The sequence below is a fragment of the Archocentrus centrarchus genome, chromosome 21 (assembly GCF_007364275.1).
Source record: "Archocentrus centrarchus isolate MPI-CPG fArcCen1 chromosome 21, fArcCen1, whole genome shotgun sequence".
In the NCBI taxonomy this organism is placed as follows: Eukaryota; Metazoa; Chordata; class Actinopteri; order Cichliformes; family Cichlidae; genus Archocentrus; species Archocentrus centrarchus.
Window position 1 is genome coordinate 3,666,270 of NC_044366.1, and position 21,900 is coordinate 3,688,169.

Genomic DNA, 21,900 nt, shown 5'->3' on the forward strand with positions numbered 1-21,900 from the left:
ACTCTTTTAGGTCTGACTGTTGTGGTGGAAATCCCAGAAGATCAGCTTTTTCAAAAATACTTAAACTATATGACACCAACAATCACACTGCACTCAAAGTACCTGCGATCCATTCTGATTCTGATGTGAAGTACGACCAAAACTCGTCACCTGCACTGAATCTGCAGACCTATCTCCGCTGCACTGCTGTGACTCACTGGATGATGAGATATTTGCAGGTGTTGTTCAGAGCTAACAGCCCAAGGTGTGTACTCTTGTTTCTTTAAGTCACAGTGTAAAAACAAGTTTTGGTTTTACATGGTGTTATATGGCTAACTTACTCTTGGTCAGCCACGTGGCATCCTAAAGATTTCCACTAGATTAAACCTGCTGGTGTCTAATTATAATAGTTTGATATGAACAGCCTATCAAAGAAGACTGTGCTCCAGTTTTGTTTTTTTCCTAATAATACAGGCTCACTGAAAACACTGAAAAATCACTTAAATGTAGTCGTGTCAAAAACTGCAGTTCCTCTAATTTCCACTTGAGGCAGGCTCCGGAGTCTGTGCAGTGGGTGAAAGTTAGGGGCGTGGCTGCTGGAGCTGCTACATGTTATCACTGAGGCTTCAAAAAAACCAGTGGGTAACATCACAGCGTCTATGTCTATATTTTGTACACAGTCTTTGGTCTACACATGCTGCGATATTAATCTTGTCATCTAAATCTTAGTAAGAAAGCAATTAAGGGTATTTCCTCAACATCACACTGTTCCTTTATGAATGATGGTGTTTTCACTGAGAAACTGATGAGATACCTGCACAAGTGACGTCGAGTTGCTCCTTTCTCTGTACTCAGGAAATAACTGAAAGATATTCATTTAATCAGTTACAAAGAACTGCTATAATTAAACCTTACACAGTGTCATTAAATCATGCTTACACTGAGTTTGTGCCCTCATCATAACCCAGAATTTGAGAGACTTCCCAGCTTCCTGAGGTCAGGTGTCGTATGTTTACCTCTTGACTGTCCGACTGAGAAGCGTGAGAAAGAATACAACAGAGCAGAGAAACCATGTTAGCGTGACCTCACGTGCCCTCCGTGGCCTTAAAGGGGTGAACTTTTTCTACCTAACCCTGGCTTTCAAGCTCAGACTTTTGCTCTACTTATTATCTCTTCCCTCCAGTGCATCTACTGTACAGCAGTGTCCTTAATTTATTTAAGTAAATGCATTCTTAAGTCTCTGGCATTTCAGGAAACGCAGTTAGGATGCAACTTAAATGACAGATAACAGAGATACAGAAAGTTTCCCCTCACTAAATGTATTCATTTTCTTAAAGGTTTTACTTGGTTGGAGATCATAGTGATGTGGTTGAATGTCCCGCTGCTGCCGTGCTTTAAGGGCATAGTCATGAAGAACGTTGTGCAGTCCTTGGAAAACACCGGCTCTTCCTTCTGCGAGGAGAAAAGAATGGATGGTGCCACGAAGAACAATAATCTGGAGCATCATTTAAACCTCATCAGTTTCATTTGAAGCAGGTTCATTTGAAACCTTGATTTTATGTATCTTAAATTTGATTAGTCAAAGAACAGAGTAAAAATGAACTTTTTCTCAGTGATTACATCTAATTTATCATTTTTATCCCTATTGATCTGCCAACTTTCACAGTGACATCAATGTAACAAGATCAGCTCACAGGCTTAAATTTATTCCTTTCCCATCAGGCTTTAGACAAAAACAGCTGTTAAGTTATGTTTTCCAATCAGGAATGTGTCACTGTTAAAAGGTTACCATATTTTCATGTCATATTTGTTGTGATAAAAGAGGACAAAAGAAAATCCCCGACAACTTTGCAGCGTTGTGGTGTCCCTCAAACTTCCTGTGTACTCGTGGAATGTGTCCAATCATCATTTGATGATGATTGGACACATAGTGATGTAGTAGTGATAGTGATGTAATTTTTTTTAAGCATGTACGTATATTTTAAATGAGGTGATATTAGTTTTGTTAGGAGGACTACGGATGGAAATTAGCCTTAAGGCTATAATCTGGCATATTTTACATTGTTACAGATGTTTGTCAATATGTGTTGTCCTTCCTAAACAAATAAAGAAATAATAATAATAATTTAGGCCAGCTAGCAGCATGGCAGAGAGGTCAGCCTTTACATCCTGGAAGTATTTGCATTAGTTGTCAGGGTGAGAAGAAGTATCTGTCAGCTGCTAAGGAGCTCTGCTTCACGTTTTAAAGAAGCAACAACAAGCTAAACACGGCTCCATAACATCGGTGTAGCCAGAGAAGAAGGTCAGAAGCAGAAACCGTTAGATTTCTGAAATAACTCTACTCTCTATGCAATGATATCAAGTCATGTAGAGGAATGATGCAGACTTTCTGGACAATATAACCAATGCATTGGTTTTTTTGGTAATGCAGAAGTACTCTAACACATTACTTTTCTCAATAAGTAATGCTAATGTAGATAATGGATTACTTTTTAATCACAATGACCTCATGATGTGCAAAGTTAGTATTAAAATCAGTGTTGTGTAACATTAAAAAAGCTAAATAAAACACTAACGAAACCCTCACCTGATGATCCAGCCACTTGTCTGACGTCATCACATGTTTCTGCATTGAAAGGATAAATCAGGTTTTAAAACCTCCATTTATTTACTGTATTTTCGAGGATTGAGGAATTATCAGCAATAGGTTTCTAACCTTTGTGCAGTTGCCTTGTATTGCATCACACAGAGAAAGAATAGACATGTTTTGAGCTCGATTCACCCAACGCACACTCAGCCTCTCCTTTGTCACCCACTTCACCATGGTGATGTAGAAGTCACTAGGGGAGACGAGCAAACGGCGTCTAAGGAGCCTGAATCATTGCAGCGTTGGTGTTATTGTCCAAAAAGAAGCTGGTTTAAGTTGTACCTTTTCTCAAAACTGTCGGGAGGTTTCAGTTCAGTTGTGAGGGCGCTGCCATCCAGAGTGACGACATAGAGTCTGACAGCAGGATTGATTTGTCCCATCTAGAGTGAAGAGAGCAGAGCTGTACCACTGCATTCACAGGCCTAATCAAACCTGATGTAAAAATCCACAATACACTGCACACAGTGAAGGCATCAGAGTAAACGCTGAGTGATTTTTTTTCTATTTTTGTATGCTTTCATTCATGCCAGTAGGACTTCACAAGGGAATATAATGAGAATATTAAAAAGGTAGACAAGAAACTGTGCTGCTGCGTGCTGTGCAGCCCCTTGGGCATGTCAGTTGTTTCCCTTCACTTAAGCTTACTTCAAAAAGGGAGCTCATTAGTCTGCATGACAAAGGAAATCTCAAAAATACAAAGCAACACATCACAAAGATGACAATACTGCACTCTCATGCTCACTTATTTTTATTTGTTATTATTCATGTCTCCTCCAATCCTTCACTTTCTGTTCTTGTGGAGGTAAAACTGCATCTTGGAATAACTCCATCCTGTTCTGCTGATCACATCTGTCACATAGAGGTAAGATGTGATGGATCAGTAATTTGATGGAATAAACACAGTTGAACCCTGGTGATACTAATGTTCAATGGGGAATACATGATTTTCCCTTGCTTTCTAATACAGTAACATACTTTATAGTATATGTAACCATTTGCAATCATAATACTGAGAGATGATTCCCAACTGTCTTTTATCTCAAGCACCTTTCAACCAAAACCCCAAATCCTCAACAACTTTCAAGTGTGTTCAGCTTTACAACTTACAGTTAACCATCCATCCATCCATCCATCCATCCACCCACCCATCCATCCATCCATCCATCCATCCATCCATCCATCTTCTTGAGCACTGATCCAGTTCTCTGATGAAGCCCAAACTCTATCACAGGGCTAAACTGTTACTTTTCCAGTCCATTAATTTTAGTTACTAATCTGTTTATAGCTACACAGACTAATTTTTACCAATTTAGTTATGAAATTCAACTAATAGCAATTATTTAAAACTTCAGCAACATTTTAACTTTTTATCTATTATGTTTAGCTAGCATCTTCAAATTTTAAACTTATAGTCAAACTTTTACAAAGCTACTTTATAACATGTTTTTGATCATTTATGAGTGTAAAACTTGAGTTTCCACTTTTGGCGCTGGTTAAAAACTTGTCAGCGTATTCTGATTGTACTGGTGTATCTTAACCATCTAGACCCAAACTGTTCAGTGACCCATAAACACCTGCTCGATGAGGTTTAGTAACCTTCCACCTTGTAAAGTGATGTTTTAAATTTGTTCAAATGTGAGGCCACGGGGTGCTGGCCATGTATCAAGTAAGCTGTGAGTCAGGAGTGAGACTGGGCTGTCTACTGTTAAAGTAATTATCAAAAGTTAGCATGCTAACATGCTAAACTGAGATGATGAAGGCTGCAAACACCATGCACAGGTACTAACATTTTTATTGTGAGCTTTTTGGCATTCAGGTCAAATGACCTGTTTGTACAGTGTTCAACACAGGCTGCATAATGGCTTGTTTTTCACTTACGTTACACACCTATAAATCCATACCACAATCATTAACTGTGTGTACAGTGTTATGATCAACTTCTGGAGGCTGTGTCTCCAATGCGCCTCTTTTGGCCATAATTTTGGTCTTGTCGTTCACATATTCAGGCTGGTCAGGAAACTCCAGCATGGGCCAGGCTGCAGTGTGGAACAGTTTGTCACTTTAAATAATATGCCCATAAAGGACTCCCAGTGGGGTGTGCTTTTTACCATATATTCCCTCACAGAGGAGCCACCCACACAAATTTATCCCAGAGTGACTGACCCAGAGATATAACTGTCAGACAGCTGAGCAGCATCACTGCTCTCAGAGACAAAATGAATGAGAAGGCAATTAAATCTCTGCTTCATTTAATCCCATAATATTTCAACTTTGACCTCACTCAAGGATGAACGCAACAAAATCTCCATGTAAATTTTTATACTGTATGGGCAAGGGTAAGCTCAGGCAGGAGCAGCGCTTCATTAATAAGAAACCTTCCTTCCATGCCTCCCCATTTATGGTCAGGTCTAAACCAACAAATGAGGTTGCCCTCCACCTTATGACCCTCATTTTGCAAGTTTTCCTCAGCCAATCTCTCATCTAAAACGCATTTGATACGCTAAACATCCACATCAAGAGGTGGGAGGTGTGTTAACTTGCCTTGCTGAAGCGTATCATGCTCGTTTCCCTCCCAGAGCCATAGATCCCTGCAGCCATCCCTCTTCAAAGGGAGGAAGTCAGCACTGACATGAATTAAACAACTAAAGGATTCACTAACCTTTATGGATCCGCTTAAGGAGAGAGTTTGTAGTTGTATTACTGATAGCACTGGTTTGATACAATATAGCTGTAATAAAAGGAGCAATATTCTTTTTTCAATTTATAGTAGAGTCAGCTGGTTGTACAGTACCAAGGACTCTAAATGCATGTTATTTGGGGTGCACATCGAAACTGAGGTTCCACCTCATTCAGCACAAACAGCATGTCTGAACCCAGCATCAGAGCAGTGATGTCATATGTTTTAACCCCCATAAATAAAGACATTATATATGTCAGCTTGACTTTTATGAGTCCCACCTTCGGGTAAGGATACTGCTTCCCTCTAGGGTAAAGGGAACCTGTGAAGCGGGGCAGGAGCATGGTAGGGACCAGGGAGTCGTTGATGGTGAGGTAAGCCAGTCTGGAGCCGTCGGGTGACCACCAGTGGGCCACCTGAGTGTGCAGCACCATCTCTGGGAAAACAAACCAACAGCCAGAAGAATGGAAGTTTGTTGATTTATAAATATTGGCATTTTATTTACAGAAAATATGAATACTGTCAAACTTTTTTAAAGAAAATGAAAGCGATGAGTCTTTTAACAACAAAGTGAAAGATTGTTGCTGCATAAAAATGAAAGTATTATCTGTATTTATATGAATGACTTTACTGTAATGCAAACTCAAATAATAAAACCTACAGATAATATAGTCCTGTGAGGTTGGTTTGCAGTTATTTTGAAAACTGTAAGGTATCCAAGATCAACAGCAATAAAACTCTCGTGTTCACTATCAGCGAGGTTTTGTCAGTCGAGGTCAGTATGTCATTAGTAATGAAGCTTATTTTTGTAAAATACGACAGAAAATCAGGGACTTCTGTTTTTACCTCACAGCATTCTCATCAGCAGTGGTCTGAAGAACCTTTGGCCTGTGTAGGCTTTGTCTTTCCATTCATGCTGTCCTATTTATACATGGTTACTGCACATTACGGGGCAAAACTGGCCCCGAAGAATCCCAGACTCTGCAGTTCATCTTCACTGTGGCATTTTGTGACCCTGCAGCCTCATTCTTACCTTCATAAAGCCAGTCTGAGATGCCATTGAAGATGATCCCCTCCTCCCCAGATGATGTGAGCCTCCACGAGCTGCTCTGCACGTCCATTTGGTAGTAGATGTTGTTTTCAAATATGTACACCTGTGGAACAGAGAGAAGATATTTTAATGTAGTAAGAAACCAAAGCATGACAGGTGCTGTAATGTATGGAAGCAACAGAAAGATAATACCAGCTTGTATTTATGTTCCCAAACTTGATTTATTGTATCCATTTTAAGATGCATTGCTTTTTTTAGACATATATTAGTTTTGAAATTATGGCACAGTTTCTTTTTTGGGCCGAGGTGATAGAACGACTCCACTGAGCAAATAGGTAACAAATTACAGCGAATCACTGGCCCATTGATAAAAACACACTCAGAGAGTGGCTCATCTAACACAGATAAATATGCTGGGAGAGCTCATAAGTAATGAATATTACTTTGTCATTAGCAGCGTGACACACTGCTGCAGGGCTTCCTGGTGAACAGGTCCCACTGGGGGCAGGTATAAATACTGAGGAAACGAGATAAATATGCTATCGAATGCTTAATTACCTTCCTTTTCTGCACTGGAGAAAATAATGGACTGATTATTCGGTGCACGATGCACTGCACGTTGGAGGCATTACTCACACAGAGCTCCGGTCGCCCAACAAGATGTCTTTCAGCAACAGCTTGATTAGTGAAACTGACTTCTTTTCACAATAATTGTTTCCTTTAAGGGGAGTTTGTCTGTTCTCTAACTTCAGAAACGATCTCTGATCAGTGATTTTTTTTCCTCAGTGGAGAAAATTATATAAGATCCTGAATTAAACATTGATTTTCACCTTTGTGCATGCATGAAGATTTGGGCTCCATCTCATTTCAGTTCTTTTACTGTTTATATTACGGTCCTGTGAGTTTGAGTTTTGAATCCTTGAAGGTTCGGTTTCCGTTTAGGTTATTCTGTATTCTAATATTCGGAGCTTGGGTTCTTCTGTTTTGAGGGTGGATTCTTGTGTTGATTGTGTTGAAGTACCAGTCAAACAGTTGGACACACCTTCTAATTCAGTGGTTTTTCATTTTTTAAAAATTGTCTGCATTGTAGATTAATACTAAAGTCATCCAAACTATGAAGAAATACAATATTTGTAAATATATTATTTAGTAAAGAAAAAAGTGTTAAACAAACCAGGATGTTTTATATTTTAGATTCTTCAAAGTAGGCGCCTCTTATTCGATGACAGCTTTGCACATCTCAGTCAGCTTCATGAGGCAGTCACCTGGAATGGCTTTCAGGTAACAGCTGTGCCTGTCAGGAGTTATTTTCTTGAATTTCTTGCCCTCTTAATGTGTTTGAGACCATCAGTTGTGTTGTGAAGAGGTAGAGTTGGTATACAGTGAATAGACCTGTTTGATTAGTGTTCTAATCCATATTATGGCAAGAACGACTCAACTAAGTAAAGAAAAATAAATGAAGGGCAGTCAATCCGAGAAATTTCAAGAACTTTGAAAGTATCCAAAGTGCAAAGACCATCAAACGTTATGAGGAAACTGGCTCTCATCAGGACCCCCCCAGGAAAGGAGGACCAAGAGTTCCCTCTGCTGCACAGGATCAGTTTATCAGAGTTATCAGCCTCAGAAACCACAAGTTAACAGCACCCCAGATAAGAGCCCACCTAAATGCTTCAGAGAGTTCAAGTAGCACACACATGACAACATCAGCTGTTCAGAGAAGACTGCGTGAATCTGGACTTTATGGTCGAATTGCTACAAAGAGGCCACTTCTAAGGAAGAACAACAAGAGGAAGAGAATGGCTTTGCCCAAGGAACACAAGGAATGGACCTCTGGGAAGTCCTTCAAGACTGCTGGAAAACCAGTTCAGGTGATGACCTCATGAAGCTGAATGAGAGAATGCCAAGAGTGCAAAGCTGTGATCAAAGCAAACGGAGCTACTCTGAAGACTCTAAAATCTGAAACATATTGTGGTTTATTTAACACCTTTAAGTTTACTACATGATTCCTCATGTGTTCCTTCATAGTCTGGATGACATCAGTTTAATTTACAATGAAGGAAAAAAAAATGTAAAAAAATAAAAACATTGAATGAGAAGATGTGTCCCAACTTTTGACTGTTTATTTGGGGCATCCTGCCTTGGTTTCAGTCCTGTATTCTCCTTTTCACTTTTATCTTTAAGTCAGCTGCCTCCCCAGTGTAATTCTGTATTATATTTTGTGTGAGTTTCTTTGTCTCTCTGTGTGTTTTCCATTCTGCATTGATGGTTTGCTGCTGTCTCTTGTGTTCGGCTTTGAGTTTTACTTCTTCCCCGCGACTGTCTTCATTATGTTCAACCTTTGCTTCCTGATTCCCACTTAGCCCTCAGTGTGTATATATAGTGCTATGCTTCCCTTTAGTCTCTGTCTTAGCATCTGTGCATTTCCCTCTGGTACTACGTGCTGCTTTGCCTGATTCCCTGATTTGAATTTCAGATTTTTCTGCATTCTGGATTTTGTTTTTGAACCTCAATAAGTGTTTTTTTCCCTCTTATGTGGGTCCTTTAATTTACTAATATTAACAGTTTAACCCTTTTAGGTCTAAGTCAATAACCGTAAATGTTTATTATGAAGGGAGGCAAAATAGACTTTGGGGGAAAAATAGTTTTTGAATAATTACAAAAAAACAACCAACTATTCTCACTGCACTGGGGTTAGGCTTAGCTTGTGACTGATGATGTCTTAGACCTCACAGAATTACAATGGCTGAAGCACTCAGTGTTTTTTTTCTATAATCACTACCAAGACTTTTGTAGGCAAAAGCACCAATTCCAAATGGAGATGCCAGAACCAGATAATCAGTCAATTATGTCCATGTATTCTTTTTTACCTCGACAATTGTTTTCTGGCTCCATTATGTCTAGAAGCCTAAAGCGATGTTTAGAAATTCATGATGGGATGGAATATCACTCATTTTCATTCCTGGTCATCATTGGAAAAGCTTAAACTTATATATCAAATTACAGCCCATATCATTTAAGATTTCTGAGAGGACGGTTTATTTATGCATTGTTTTTCATATCCAGAGGCAGGATTTTATTGTGAATATTTTGCATGCATTTGTGTAACTGTAATATTTATGAGATGAAAAGAATTATGGGCTGGAGCGATCTGTGCTGTGCCCCATGCAGCTGCTGAGGAGGAAATGCATACTGAATAAAACACAGCCCTCAGTAGATGGAGTGGGAAAAGTTACATTCAAGTTAATGAGTTAAATACAGTTTTACATTTAGAGTTGCAATCAGTGGTTAAATTAATTAAGAAAGAATAATAAATTGGACTTGAATGTGTCCAATTTTAAACCTTTTTCATTACTGGTGTGGCAAAGTCAGTAAATGTCATGGTCCTGGGCCTTATGCCCAGCATTTTGTGTTTTCCTTCTTATGATTCGGTGTTTCTTAGTTCATTCATTTAGAGTTTTAGTTTGTTTACTGCTCCATATTTGTTATAGTGATTCTTGGTGCTTCTCTGTTCCCTGTGTGGTTCCCCTGTGTCTGTTCGGCCCCTTTGTCATGTCTCTGGTCTTATGTGTGTTGTGGTGTTTACTTCCTGTGCAGTGTGTCGAGTCTGCGTTTCTGTCTTCATTTAGTTGTTTCATTTTGCCAGTTCTTGTCCCTTGTGTTCTGTGTTCAGTTTTACTTCCCTTTTTCGTTTGTGTAATTAGTTTCAGCTGTGCCCTCACCTGTCGCCTGTTCCCCAATTACCCTGCTGTGTATTTCTAGTCTCAGTCTTCCTTTTGTCCTTTGTTGGATTGTTGTTGTTTTCCAGCTGTGTCTGCTCTCTGGCTCCCTGTTTCAATGATAGTTATGGTTTGTTCCCAGTTTAGGTTTATTTTGTCTGTTTGCCTCATATGTTAGTTACTGTTGCCACTGCACTCCTACCTAAATAAATATTCACTTCCCATCACTCTTACCTGCCGTCTCCTGCGTCCTGCAATTGGGTCCTCGCCTCCATACACAGACGCACAGCCCGGTCACGCATTGTGACATTAAATTATGTTGGACAAAACATCTAAATAAAATAGTTGCTCACATGATAATTGGTGTTTTTATTGTTAAAAGATGTGCAAAATATTTGACACAAAAATGAAGTGCATGGGTAATTCATGCTCTGATTTATTTCTTCATCTTGATTATTGTCCAGCAGTGTGGTGTAGTGGTACAGATGCTTATCTTTGATTTTAGATGTTCTCTAATCTGGTCTTTTTGTTCTTGAGGTTAATCAGTGGTTTGGACCTTGTAGTAAATCCTCTGTATTTCCATTCATCTCTGAATTGTAGACTTTGACAATAATACGTCTACATCCTCGAGACCGTTCTTGACTTGGTTAGATGCTGTGAAGGGTTTTTATTTCTGGAAAAAGTGAACAATTTCAACAAATTCAATTCATTTTTATTTATATAGCGCCAAATGACACCAAACAGTCACCTCGAGGCGCTTTGTATTGTAAGGTAAAGATGCTACACTAATTACAGAGAAAATCCAACAGTCAAAACGACCCCTATGAGCAGCACTTGGTGACAGTGGGAAGGAAAAATTTCTTTTTAACAGGAAGAAACTTCCAGCAGAACCAGGCTCAGGGAGGGGGGGCAGTCATCTGCTGAGACCGCCTGGGTTGTATAGTTGTATAGTTTTTTCTGTCATATAATATATAATGACGTGCACATGCTTGTATGGATGTCTTTCTTTTTTTGTTTGGTTGTTGGGCATTTATGATCACATGATCATGATTAGACGTGGGCATATATATATATATATATATATATATATATATATATATATATATATATAGCTTGTTCCCTGTAATGTCTGAGGAAGGTCAGCTGTACCTGAAACATGCATGTGTGTAAAAATGTTTAATTCAAAGCATTTGATTGAATACCTTTATTAAAATCTGCACTTCAGCCACATCTTGATTGTTTGTTTACCACTACGGTGGTGCACAGATGCAAAATTAAAGAAAATGTGTCATTATTCATAAACCTGTGGACTTAACTGCACGTCTCTGTATGGACTTCAGGAAGCTTCTGCATTGCTTTAGCTAATGGGACACCTAATAAAACTATGATCCTGGAAAAACTACATCCAGAATCAAATCAACCATTGAATGAATGGAAGAGTCACTGAAACACAGCTGTTTTTAGAGTCAGTCACCTTTATTAAACCCTTCAGCCACTTACCAGCTGCTGACCCCGAATACCCCACGAAGCAAACTGGAGGACCGAGTCAGACACCTCTGGAGGATTGAGCTCCCGCACCTCCCTGACGCAATGACAATGATAAAATTATCACAAAATTAGACCAGCAAGCATTGACACATGCAATTGTCATTGATATCTCAGTGAGGTGAATATTAGCTCTGCCTCATCTATTTATCTTTTAATATAATATGGATGCAAATATATCATCATTTCCTCTGTTAAAGATAACATGCAGATGTTTTTGTCCTAATTTGTATGATATTGGTGTTCTTAAAGGACCATTAAATGAATAAGAAGTCATCTCATTATATTATTTAGGATTCATTTCTAAGTTTCCTCACCTTGTGTATAGATTATAGAGCAGGTATGATGCAGAGAAAGAGTGCTGGTAGACCTGAAACACAAACACAAATTATATTTTTCCTATTAATTAAAGCAGACAAGAGCAACAACAAAAACACATCCTGATATTAATGTAAACAGAACATAAAACATTTTCGCCATTTTTCATGCTGTTTTTGTCTTTCTGTAAAGAAGAAACGTTTAAAACATTTTAAGATAAAAGAAACGTTCAGTTTAGAAACATTATTTTGAAAGTTTAGGCTCTGATCCAAGTTATTGAAGTTTATTTTTCTTATATTTTTTCATATTCACAACTTTGAATTTCATTGTTTCATTAATTTATTCAATAAATGTCATCCCCAGTGGGAGTATTTTATATATATTTTGTTTTGTTGTTGTTTGCTTTGTACTGAAGCAAAAGAGCCCTATGGCAGCTGTCTGAGGAAAATTTCACCTTTAAATGCTGATACTTTGGGTTTCTAAGGGTTGGGAACTAGTTATTGTTTATACCAAAGATCTAGCTGCAGTTTTGAAATTGCATTAGCCTTTCATCAGCCAGAACGACGTGCTTCTACCTCGGCTGCTTCGCCCTGTTTGACCTGTGATGCTCGCGCAGACTCAGACTCTGTGTTTAATTGGACAGTGGCAGCAATAACACAGCATGGTTTTCAATTTTAGATAAGTTACATTGAAGTGGGAACAACGCTTTACTGTTCTGTCATAGAACTAATGATGAAAGCACTCTATCCCACAGTTTAGCTGACACTCTGTGACAACACAAGCTATGATTGGATCGCATTAGTGGCACTTAAACCCAACAGTTACCATTTAAAAAAAAAATGAAAACAAATCGATCTCTGGCATTTTTTTCCCCCAGTAATCTGATACGGATGGAATCATTAGTTTTATGGACTTTGAGAGCATCCATCCATCCACCCATCATCCATCCATCCATCCATCATCCATCCATCCATGGTGAGTGTCATGGCCGGGGAGGAAACGGACGAGGAAGGACTCACATGAAGGACTCCAGAAGCAAACATAACTAAAAAGGGGATTTATTTCAACGGGGGAAACACAAATACAAAAACCTTGGAAGGGAGGCACAGGGAGACGAAGGGCAGGCACAGGGAACACAGGAACATGCGGGCACAAACCATCAACGACGCGACAAGGAACACATGGAAACTGAGGGCTTAAATACACACTGGGTAATCAGGGCAAGAGGAAACAGCAGGGAACAACAGGTGAGGCAAATGAAACTAATTACACAGGGGAAGCAAAGCTGAACACAAAGCACAGGAAAACCAGACTGTCAAAATAAACAGGAAGTGACAAACCAAGGAACATACTGACTAAACACGGGGAACAGGCACAGACTCAGGACAGAGACGCAGACATATCACAACACTAGGAAACACAAGACAAACATACTGGGAGGAGAAGCTCAGGAAATAAACTAAACACAAAACGCTGGGCAAACGGCCCAGGACGTGACAGTACCCCCCCCTTAAAGGCCGGCTCCCGACGGCCAAAACCAGAAAACAAAACCAGACAAGGGCGGGAGGCGGGGGACCAGGAGGGAGGGCCCGAAACAAAAACAAAGACAGGGAGCAAAACAGAAATCACAGGGCGTGAACAAAACAAATCAAACCCGTACAGGAAGAAAACAAAAACACAGGACCAGAACAAAAGGCGACGGCACAAGGCCAGAGACAGTCCAACAGGGGGTCGAAACAAGGAACAGTCCAGGAGCTATGACAAAACAAAAACAGCAGGGGAAAAAACAGTCCACAGTTCAGGGGAGTCAGTGGGAAATCCAAAACAAAAAACACACAGTTCAGGAGGCCGCAGAGGCCAAGGGGCCACAAAGCAAAGTCCCAACGAGGGAGGCCGACCGCGCTCCCAGCGGCGGCGGCGGCGAGGACGAGAAGGAATCACTGGAGGCCGACCGCGCTCCCAGCGGCGGCGGCGACGACGAGGAGGAGTCACTGGAGGCCGACCGCGCTCCCAGCGGCGACGACGAGGAGGAGTCACTGGAGGCCGACCGCGCTCCCAGCGGCGACGACGAGGAGGAGTCACTGGAGGCCGACCGCGCTCCCAGCGGCGACGACGAGGAGGAGTCACTGGAGGCCGACCGCGCTCCCAGCGGCGGCGGCGGCGACGAGGAGGAGTCACTGGAGGCCGACCGCGCTCCCAGCGGTGGCGGCGGCGACGAGGAGGAGTCACTGGAGGCCGACCGCGCTCCCAGCGGCGGCGGCGGCGACGAGGAGGAGTCACTGGAGGCCGACCGCGCTCCCAGCGGCGGCGGCGGCGACGAGGAGGAGTCACTGGAGGCCGACCGCGCTCCCAGCGGCGGCGGCGACGGGGAGCAGGCACCGGAGGCTGACCGTGCTTCCAGCGGCGGCGGCGGAGACGAGAAGAAGACACTGGAGGCCGACCGCGCGGCATGCGGCGGCGACGAGGAGGGGTCACTGGAGGCCGACCGCGCTCCCAGTGGCGGCGGCGACGAGGAGGGGTCACTGGAGGCCGACCGCGCTCCCAGCGGCGGCGGCGACGAGGAGGGGTCACTGGAGGCCGACCGCGGGGCATGCGGCGGCGGCGACGGGGAGCAGACACTGGAGGCCGACCGCGGGGCATGCGGCGGCGGAGAAGGGCGACCCCGGGCTCTGGTGGGGAACCCTCGGGTGACGTGGAGCGGTCGGACTGAGCAGAGACCCCCACCGGCACGGACTGAGCGGGATCCCCTGGCACGGAGCGCTCGGACTGAGCGTAGACCCCCATCGGCTCGGACTGAGGGGGACCCTCTGGCGCGGAGCGCTCGGACTGAGCGGGACCCCCTGGCTCGGACTGAGCGGAGACCCCCATCGGCTCGGACTGAGCGGGACCCTCTGGCGCGGAGCGCTCGGACTGAGCTGAGACCCCCATCGGCTCGGACTGAGCGGGACCCTCTGGCGCGGAGCGCTCGGACTGAGCGGGACCCCCTGGCTCGGACTGAGCGGAGACCCCCATCGGCTCGGACTGAGCGGGACCCTCTGGCGCGGAGCGCTCGGACTGAGCGGGACCCCCTGGCTCGGACTGAGCGGAGACCCCCATCGGCTCGGACTGAGCTGAGCCCATGGGCTGAACGGGGCCTACATAGTGAGGCACCGGATGCGTAGGCTGGGACCGCGGAACAGGGCACACTGCTGCTTTATTGAGCAGCAGGGGCTGCTCGGGGAATAGCCGAGGTGCAGGGGACTGCGTGGAAGCAGGCCGGGAGACGACTGGCTGCGTGGAAGCAGGCCGGGAGACGACTGGCTGCGTGGAAGCAGGCCGGGAGACGACTGGCTGCGTGGAAGCAGGCCGGGAGACGACTGGCTGCGTGGAAGCAGGCCGGGAGACGACTGGCTGCGTGGAAGCAGGCCGGGAGACGACTGGCTGCGTGGAAGCAGGCCGGGAGACGACTGGCTGCGTGGAAGCAGGCCGGGAGACGACTGGCTGCGTGGAAGCAGGCCGGGAGACGACTGGCTGCGTGGAAGCAGGCCGCGAGCTAGGGAGATCTGGCTGCGTGGAAGCAGGCCGCGAGCGAGGGAGATCTGGCTGCGTGGAAGCAGGCCGCGAGCTAGGGAGATCTGGCTGCGTGGAAGCAGGCCGCGAGCGAGGGAGATCTGGCTGCGTGGAAACAGGCCGCGAGCTAGGGAGATCTGGCTGCGTGGAAACAGGCCGCGAGCTAGGGAGATCTGGCTGCGTGGAAACAGACCGCGAGCTAGGGAGATCTGGCTGCGTGGAATCAGACCGCGAGCTAGGGAGATCTGGCTGCGTGGAATCAGACCGAGAGCTAGGGAGATCTGGCTGCGTGGAAACAGACCGAGAGCTAGGGAGATCTGGCTGCGTGGAGACAGACCGAGAGCTCGCTGACACTGGGGCCTGAGAGGGAGCTGACACTACTGGAGCTACAGAAGGAGCAGGAGCTGAGGGAACTGGGACCAAAACCGAAGGAACTAAGACAGGGGCTGAGGGAACTGACTGAGAGGGCACTGAAACAGCTGACACTGGGGACCGAGGAAGAGTTACTGGAGCTGACTGAAGGCGAGGGAGAGCGACTGGAGCTAGAGCTGACTGAGACCCTGCTGCTGCAGCTAACACAGAAAACCGATGCGAAGGCTTGGACCTGGTTGCCCCCACCCGCGGAACAGGAACGGGTGCAGAGGTCAGCCCGTCCGTGGCTGCCCCCACCCGCGGAACAGGAACGGGTGCAGAGGTCAGCCCGTCCGTGGCTGCCCCCACCCGCGGAACAGGTACGGGTGCAGGGGGAGCTGGAGCCAAGGGAGCGGGAGCAGGGTGAGCAGAGAGAGCTGGAGCTAACTGAGGGGTCTGAGACTGCGACTGAGGAGGAGCTGGAGCTACAGCTGACTGGGAACACTGCGACTGAGGAGGAGCTGGAGCTACAGCTGACTGGGAACACTGCGACTGAGGAGGAGCTGGAGCTACAGCTGACTGGGAACACTGCGACTGAGGAGGAGCTGGAGCTACAGCTGACTGGGAACACTGCGACTGAGGAGGAGCTGGAGCTACAGCTGACTGGGAACACTGCGACTGAGGAGGAACTGACACTGGAGGAACTGACACTGGAGGAACTGACACTGGAGGAACTGACACTGGAGGAACTGACACTGGAGGAACTGACAGAGTGCTAGGGTGAACAGACATTAGGGAAACCGACTGAAGGCTAGAGGGGCCTGAGTACGTCAAAACTGGCCGCGTGGAAGCAGGCCGGGAGACAGAAAGAGCAGACTGCGAGCTAGAGAGAGCAGACTGCGAGCTAGAGAGAGCAGACTGCGAGCTAGAGAGAGCAGACTGCGAGCTAGAGAGAGCAGGAGCTAAGGGCGTTAGAGCTGACTGCGAGCTAGGGGAGACTGACTGCGAGGAGACTGACTGCGAGGAGACTGACTGCGAGGAGACTGACTGCGAGGAGACTGACTGCGAGGAGACTGACTGCGAGGAGACTGACTGCGAGGAGACTGACTGCGAGGAGACTGACTGCGAGGAGACTGACTGCGAGCTAGGGAGAGGAGCTGACTGCGTGGAAGCAGCCTGAGGCACAGCTGACTGGGGAGACTGAGACACAGCTGACACCGGGCACTGAGAATGCGCTGACACTGGGGACTGAGAATGAGCTGACACTGGGGACTGCTGTAGGTGAAGGGTGGAGGTTAAGAAATCCTGCACTAACCCATGCAGAGAGCCAAATAACCAAGGGTAATCATCGACTAGCCCTTGCAGCTGGGCCGTGAGCTGTTGCTGTTCCTGCTCACATGGGTCAGCCAGAAGGTCCATAACCAGTGAATCCACCCAACAGATAATGGTCTGCTTTGCCACCTCAGGGAGGGGAAAGGCAGGGGGGTGACGGGAATAATTGTCCGCAGGCATAGTAGCGTTGAAGCCAGTGTTACTCACGGAAACAGAGGATTGGGTGTGAAGTGGTGAAGCGGTCCGCGGCGTTATACCGCTTGGGTCTCGGGGTGCCTTCCGCCGTTGCTGCCGGGAACTCCCTCTCCTCCGCGGCTGCCGAGGAAGGGAGGGATCAGCGAAAGGGGAGGCAGGTGAGTGACGATGACGGGGACTGTTCAAAGACGCCGGGCCCCCCAGCGCTAGACGAGTGCCGTCGAAAAAATTGGAGCCGGAGGGGGTTTTGTAATGGTCGCGTCGTTCTGTCATGGCCGGGGAGGAAACGGACGAGGAAGGACTCACATGAAGGACTCCAGAAGCAAACATAACTAAAAAGGGGATTTATTTCAACGGGGGAAACACAAATACAAAAACCTTGGAAGGGAGGCACAGGGAGACGAAGGGCAGGCACAGGGAACACAGGAACATGCGGGCACAAAACATCAACGACGCGACAAGGAACACATGGAAACTGAGGGCTTAAATACACACTGGGTAATCAGGGCAAGAGGAAACAGCAGGGAACAACAGGTGAGGCAAATGAAACTAATTACACAGGGGAAGCAAAGCTGAACACAAAGCACAGGAAAACCAGACTGTCAAAATAAACAGGAAGTGACAAACCAAGGAACATACTGACTAAACACGGGGAACAGGCACAGACTCAGGACAGAGACGCAGACATATCACAACACTAGGAAACACAAGACAAACATACTGGGAGGAGAAGCTCAGGAAATAAACTAAACACAAAACGCTGGGCAAACGGCCCAGGACGTGACAGTGAGACTAAAACAAAACAATGAGGATGCAGGCTGGACTTCTGAGCAATGACGTTAAAGTTACTTTAATGACTTTGGGGGACTTCCACATACAGCAGTTCTACAACATGTCAAATGCAGGACTTTCACCCAGCAAAATCAGGTTCATATCCTTTGAAATCATAATTCCCTGAATGAGCAGCATCTTTATTTTTACTTTATTACATTATCTTCCATTTTCAGTCATGCTATCAAGATTCAGGCAATAAAAGTACTTTATTTTCAGGAAAGATAAAATAGACCAGAACAATATCATGTTCATGGAAACCATGAATAAGGCTTAGATTCAAGCTGCAATTCAGGTGTAGTTACCATGGATATAATGTTGACATTTGGTGATTGTTAAAATGTTGAATTTGCATGTTTAGCACAAAGTGAACTGTGCTTTACGGGATCTTCATACACCTTAGTGAGTCAGTTAATCCCAGTGAACAAATCTCATGTTGTTAGCATGAGAAACCACACACACAAAAAGGTTATTTAGGAGCTGCTTGGCTAATGCTAACTCGAACCACTTCCTGCTGCTTTGAGTAACTGAACCGAATGAGTGCGTTAGCATTTTTATCTGAGAGATTTTAGTTTGAATAGTTGAAAAATCATCTTGAAACTGTGGAAAAGAGAGAAAATCAGCAATTTCATATGTTCACATTCAGCTGTTAAAAAGCAGGAGGGACAAATTCGCCCAGCTGTGTTACCACATTGTGTGTGTGTGTGTGTGTGTGTGTGTGTGTGTGTGTGTGTGTGTGTGTGTGTGTGTGTGTGTGTGTGTGTGTGTGTGTGTGTGTGTGTGTGTGTGCGCGCGCTCATCAAATGTGTACAAAAACAATATTGTGGTTTTATCAGCAGTGCACAATGAAACCAACAACAGTGATCAGCCTCAGCCGTACGTCTGTCACGGTCACCGGTTCTGATCCTTGTTTGAGGTTCCAGATTTAATGTCTTCTTATTCTTCTTCTTATTATTATTATTATTATTATTATTAATAATAATAATAATAATAATAATAATAATAATAATGATGATGATGATGATGATGATGATGATGATAATAATAATGATGATAATGATAATAATGATGATAATAATGATGATAATAATAATGATGATAATGATGATGTGTTATTGGTGAGTCTTTGATTTCTGCTTTTTTTTATGTAACAGGTTTCTATTTGTGACCCTGTGTTAGCTTCAGTTTCTATTTTGAGCTTATTTCTCGTGTGTTTGGTTCCCTCCAGGGTTTCCTTTGATGTTCTGTCCTCTTTCTCATCTTTCTGTGTTTATGCCTTTGTCCTCTGGTGTTCTGTCCGTCTTCACGTTTAGTCTAAGTCTTCTTGTATGCATGTTTAGCTGAGCTTGTTTTCTCTAGTGTCCTTTCTGTCCGTCTCTCCCTGATTGTCCTGATTCTCTGCACTTGCATCTCACTCCCCCAGCTGTGCCTTTCTCCTGATCAGCTCTCTGTGTGTATATATGCTCATGTCCTTTGTCACAGTGTCTGTTTATAACACTCAGTGTTTGCTGGCTTGTTCTTGTGTTTCCTGGTAGCTTCTAGTTCTTTGGATTAAGTCTCCTTTTGGCCTTTTTGGCTCACGTTTGGGACGTTGATCACCTTCAATAAAGAATCCACACACCTGCCCTGTGTTATAGTAGAATAGCAGGTAGTATGGGACGAGCAGATGTTGTTGATAGAGGCTGGTGTTGATGCTTTCCTGCTTTGTGCTACTGTAACTGTACTGAACACAAAGTGTGTATAGTCAAAGCTTTATAGTCAAAGCTAATAAAATGCTAAAGCACAGGCCTCTCCTGAATAATACTGAACTGAAAATAATAATATATAAATTTGAAAATCAGATATATTTTTCACTCCTCAGTGCGACACAATTCAGCGTTTCATCTCTGTGCATGTCCACTGAAATGACCGGAGAAATCCACTCACACAGCATTTTACTTAGGATTCACTGAGATGGTGTTTCCATAGTGCAGTGTCTCGGCATGCTAATCAGTTGCAGCATTAGCATAACAATATTACAGTAAGCACACCCGAGGGCTATATGATAAATGCTGTAGAGCTCCTTCATTCCCTGCAGTAAAAGCTCAGTTATGTGGCGCCACCAGCCTTCACTCCTAATTTGGACTTTCTCTTCTCTTTACCAAAGAGAATTCCCTAAGAAGGGGAAAAGAAACTCGACTGCTCTTCCCCTTCTTCAAAAAAGACGTCAGCATCATTCAGGAGACGCCCCTCGTAGGTGACAGCTCTGTGATGACTCCCTGATAAGGCTGTCAGCCATGGCTGACACATGAGTCGCGAGGATGTTTGGAGAGACTGTTTCAGACAGCAGGGAGGTGTTTGAGTGTGCTGTGTGGCATCGTCTCCTCGGCAGAGTGGGGTTATTTGCCACTTGTGAATAATTCCTTTTAGCTATCTTAGAATATCGCAGAAGTAGAGTTTACTGCACAATCAAGACTCTAACAGAAAGCATGAAACAAAAATAGCTGATTCTTTTTCCCGCACTGAGCATCGGACTGAGTGCGACAGTCCGATGCTGTCACAGTTTCTGTGCATGTTACTGGAACATAAGCGTGATGTGCAGGAGAGGATGGACATTGGTAAAACATAAAAATGGGAAGGAAATTAAAAGTATTTGTTTTTGCAGGCTGTGGAAAGTCCACAGATATATTTTTACAAAACAGTGAATACACATTGTTTTCTTTCTTTCAGCCTTCTGCTGCTGCGATGGATTTTATTTGGACTTGATCCTTCGATTTGGTGAGGTCTAACTATTTTGGAAGGTCTGAGAGGTTGAGGCAGGGTGGAGGCGTTTGGAGCACGATGACCTGACTGCCTTCTGTTTTTGCCTCCATGAAAGGCCTCAAGGACAACCCGGCTGCTCGTTAAAAGCACAGAAACACACTGTGCTCCTTTGTCTGGATGCAGGAGAAATCTCACATTCAGTCAGAATGTCAGCCACAGCCGTTGGTTTGATTAAGGCAGCAGTAATTTTGAACAAATTACATTTTCACTCCAATTTGTACAAACTTTTTTTGTTTTTTTTCTTCTACTTTTTGGGAGCTTTTTTAGATGTAAATAATGAAGTGCCCTCCAACTGTAATGTCTGCAAGATTTTCATTGAAATCATTAAAACTGTTTTTAAAAACTCTCACTTTGATTCTTATTCCATTATTTGCTGTGTAGTTCACGCAGCACCTTCTGAACAGCTGTGTTACAAAAACAACCATCAACACAAAGTCCCTAATCGGCGGCGCCTGAAGGTTTTCAGCCTATCGATGGCTAACAAAGACCTGTCTGTAGCTCTCTGATGCACTGAACTGTTTTTACTCTTGATTTGAAAGTAAAACGTGTGGAAAAGACAAACGAGGGACATTAAATGCATTTCTTTGTAGGTTCAGATCCCAGCTTTCCTGAATGCTTTTGCTAATGGATGACTGTGGTAATTAGCACTCTTTGCTCACTACACTTCATTAACATGTATGTCCTAATGAAAAGCAATCAATACTCTGCAAGAATCACCAGTAATCACCAACTGTACTAGTGCAGGTTCTGACAAATGCCCTTTTTAATGTGCATAGAAGCCTGCTGACCATAAAAAAACAGACTGAGATCTATGGGAACCTTTGACGCAGCAGTACAGCAGAGAGAGAGTATGATTATGATAAATTCACAAGACAACAGGAGACAGTGGTGCAGAGGCACGCCATTA

At 44.3% G+C, this 21,900-nt stretch overlaps 1 protein-coding gene across 2 annotated transcripts in view; it reads right to left on the reverse strand.

The window, feature by feature from the left end:
* LOC115800443 (inactive dipeptidyl peptidase 10-like) overlaps positions 1 to 21,900 on the reverse strand; it is a 145,457-nt gene that overhangs the window by 15,163 nt on the left and 108,394 nt on the right. For both annotated transcript variants that reach the window (XM_030757805.1, XM_030757804.1), the window contains exons 6-15: positions 11,933 to 11,985; positions 11,571 to 11,652; positions 6,337 to 6,457; positions 5,585 to 5,739; positions 2,909 to 3,006; positions 2,696 to 2,819; positions 2,567 to 2,605; positions 1,324 to 1,431; positions 919 to 1,010; positions 794 to 841 (exon numbers count right to left, since the gene is read on the reverse strand). In XM_030757805.1, coding sequence (XP_030613665.1) covers positions 794 to 841; positions 919 to 1,010; positions 1,324 to 1,431; positions 2,567 to 2,605; positions 2,696 to 2,819; positions 2,909 to 3,006; positions 5,585 to 5,739; positions 6,337 to 6,457; positions 11,571 to 11,652; positions 11,933 to 11,985 — 920 coding nt within the window. The remainder of the gene's footprint in view (positions 1 to 793; positions 842 to 918; positions 1,011 to 1,323; positions 1,432 to 2,566; positions 2,606 to 2,695; positions 2,820 to 2,908; positions 3,007 to 5,584; positions 5,740 to 6,336; positions 6,458 to 11,570; positions 11,653 to 11,932; positions 11,986 to 21,900) is intronic.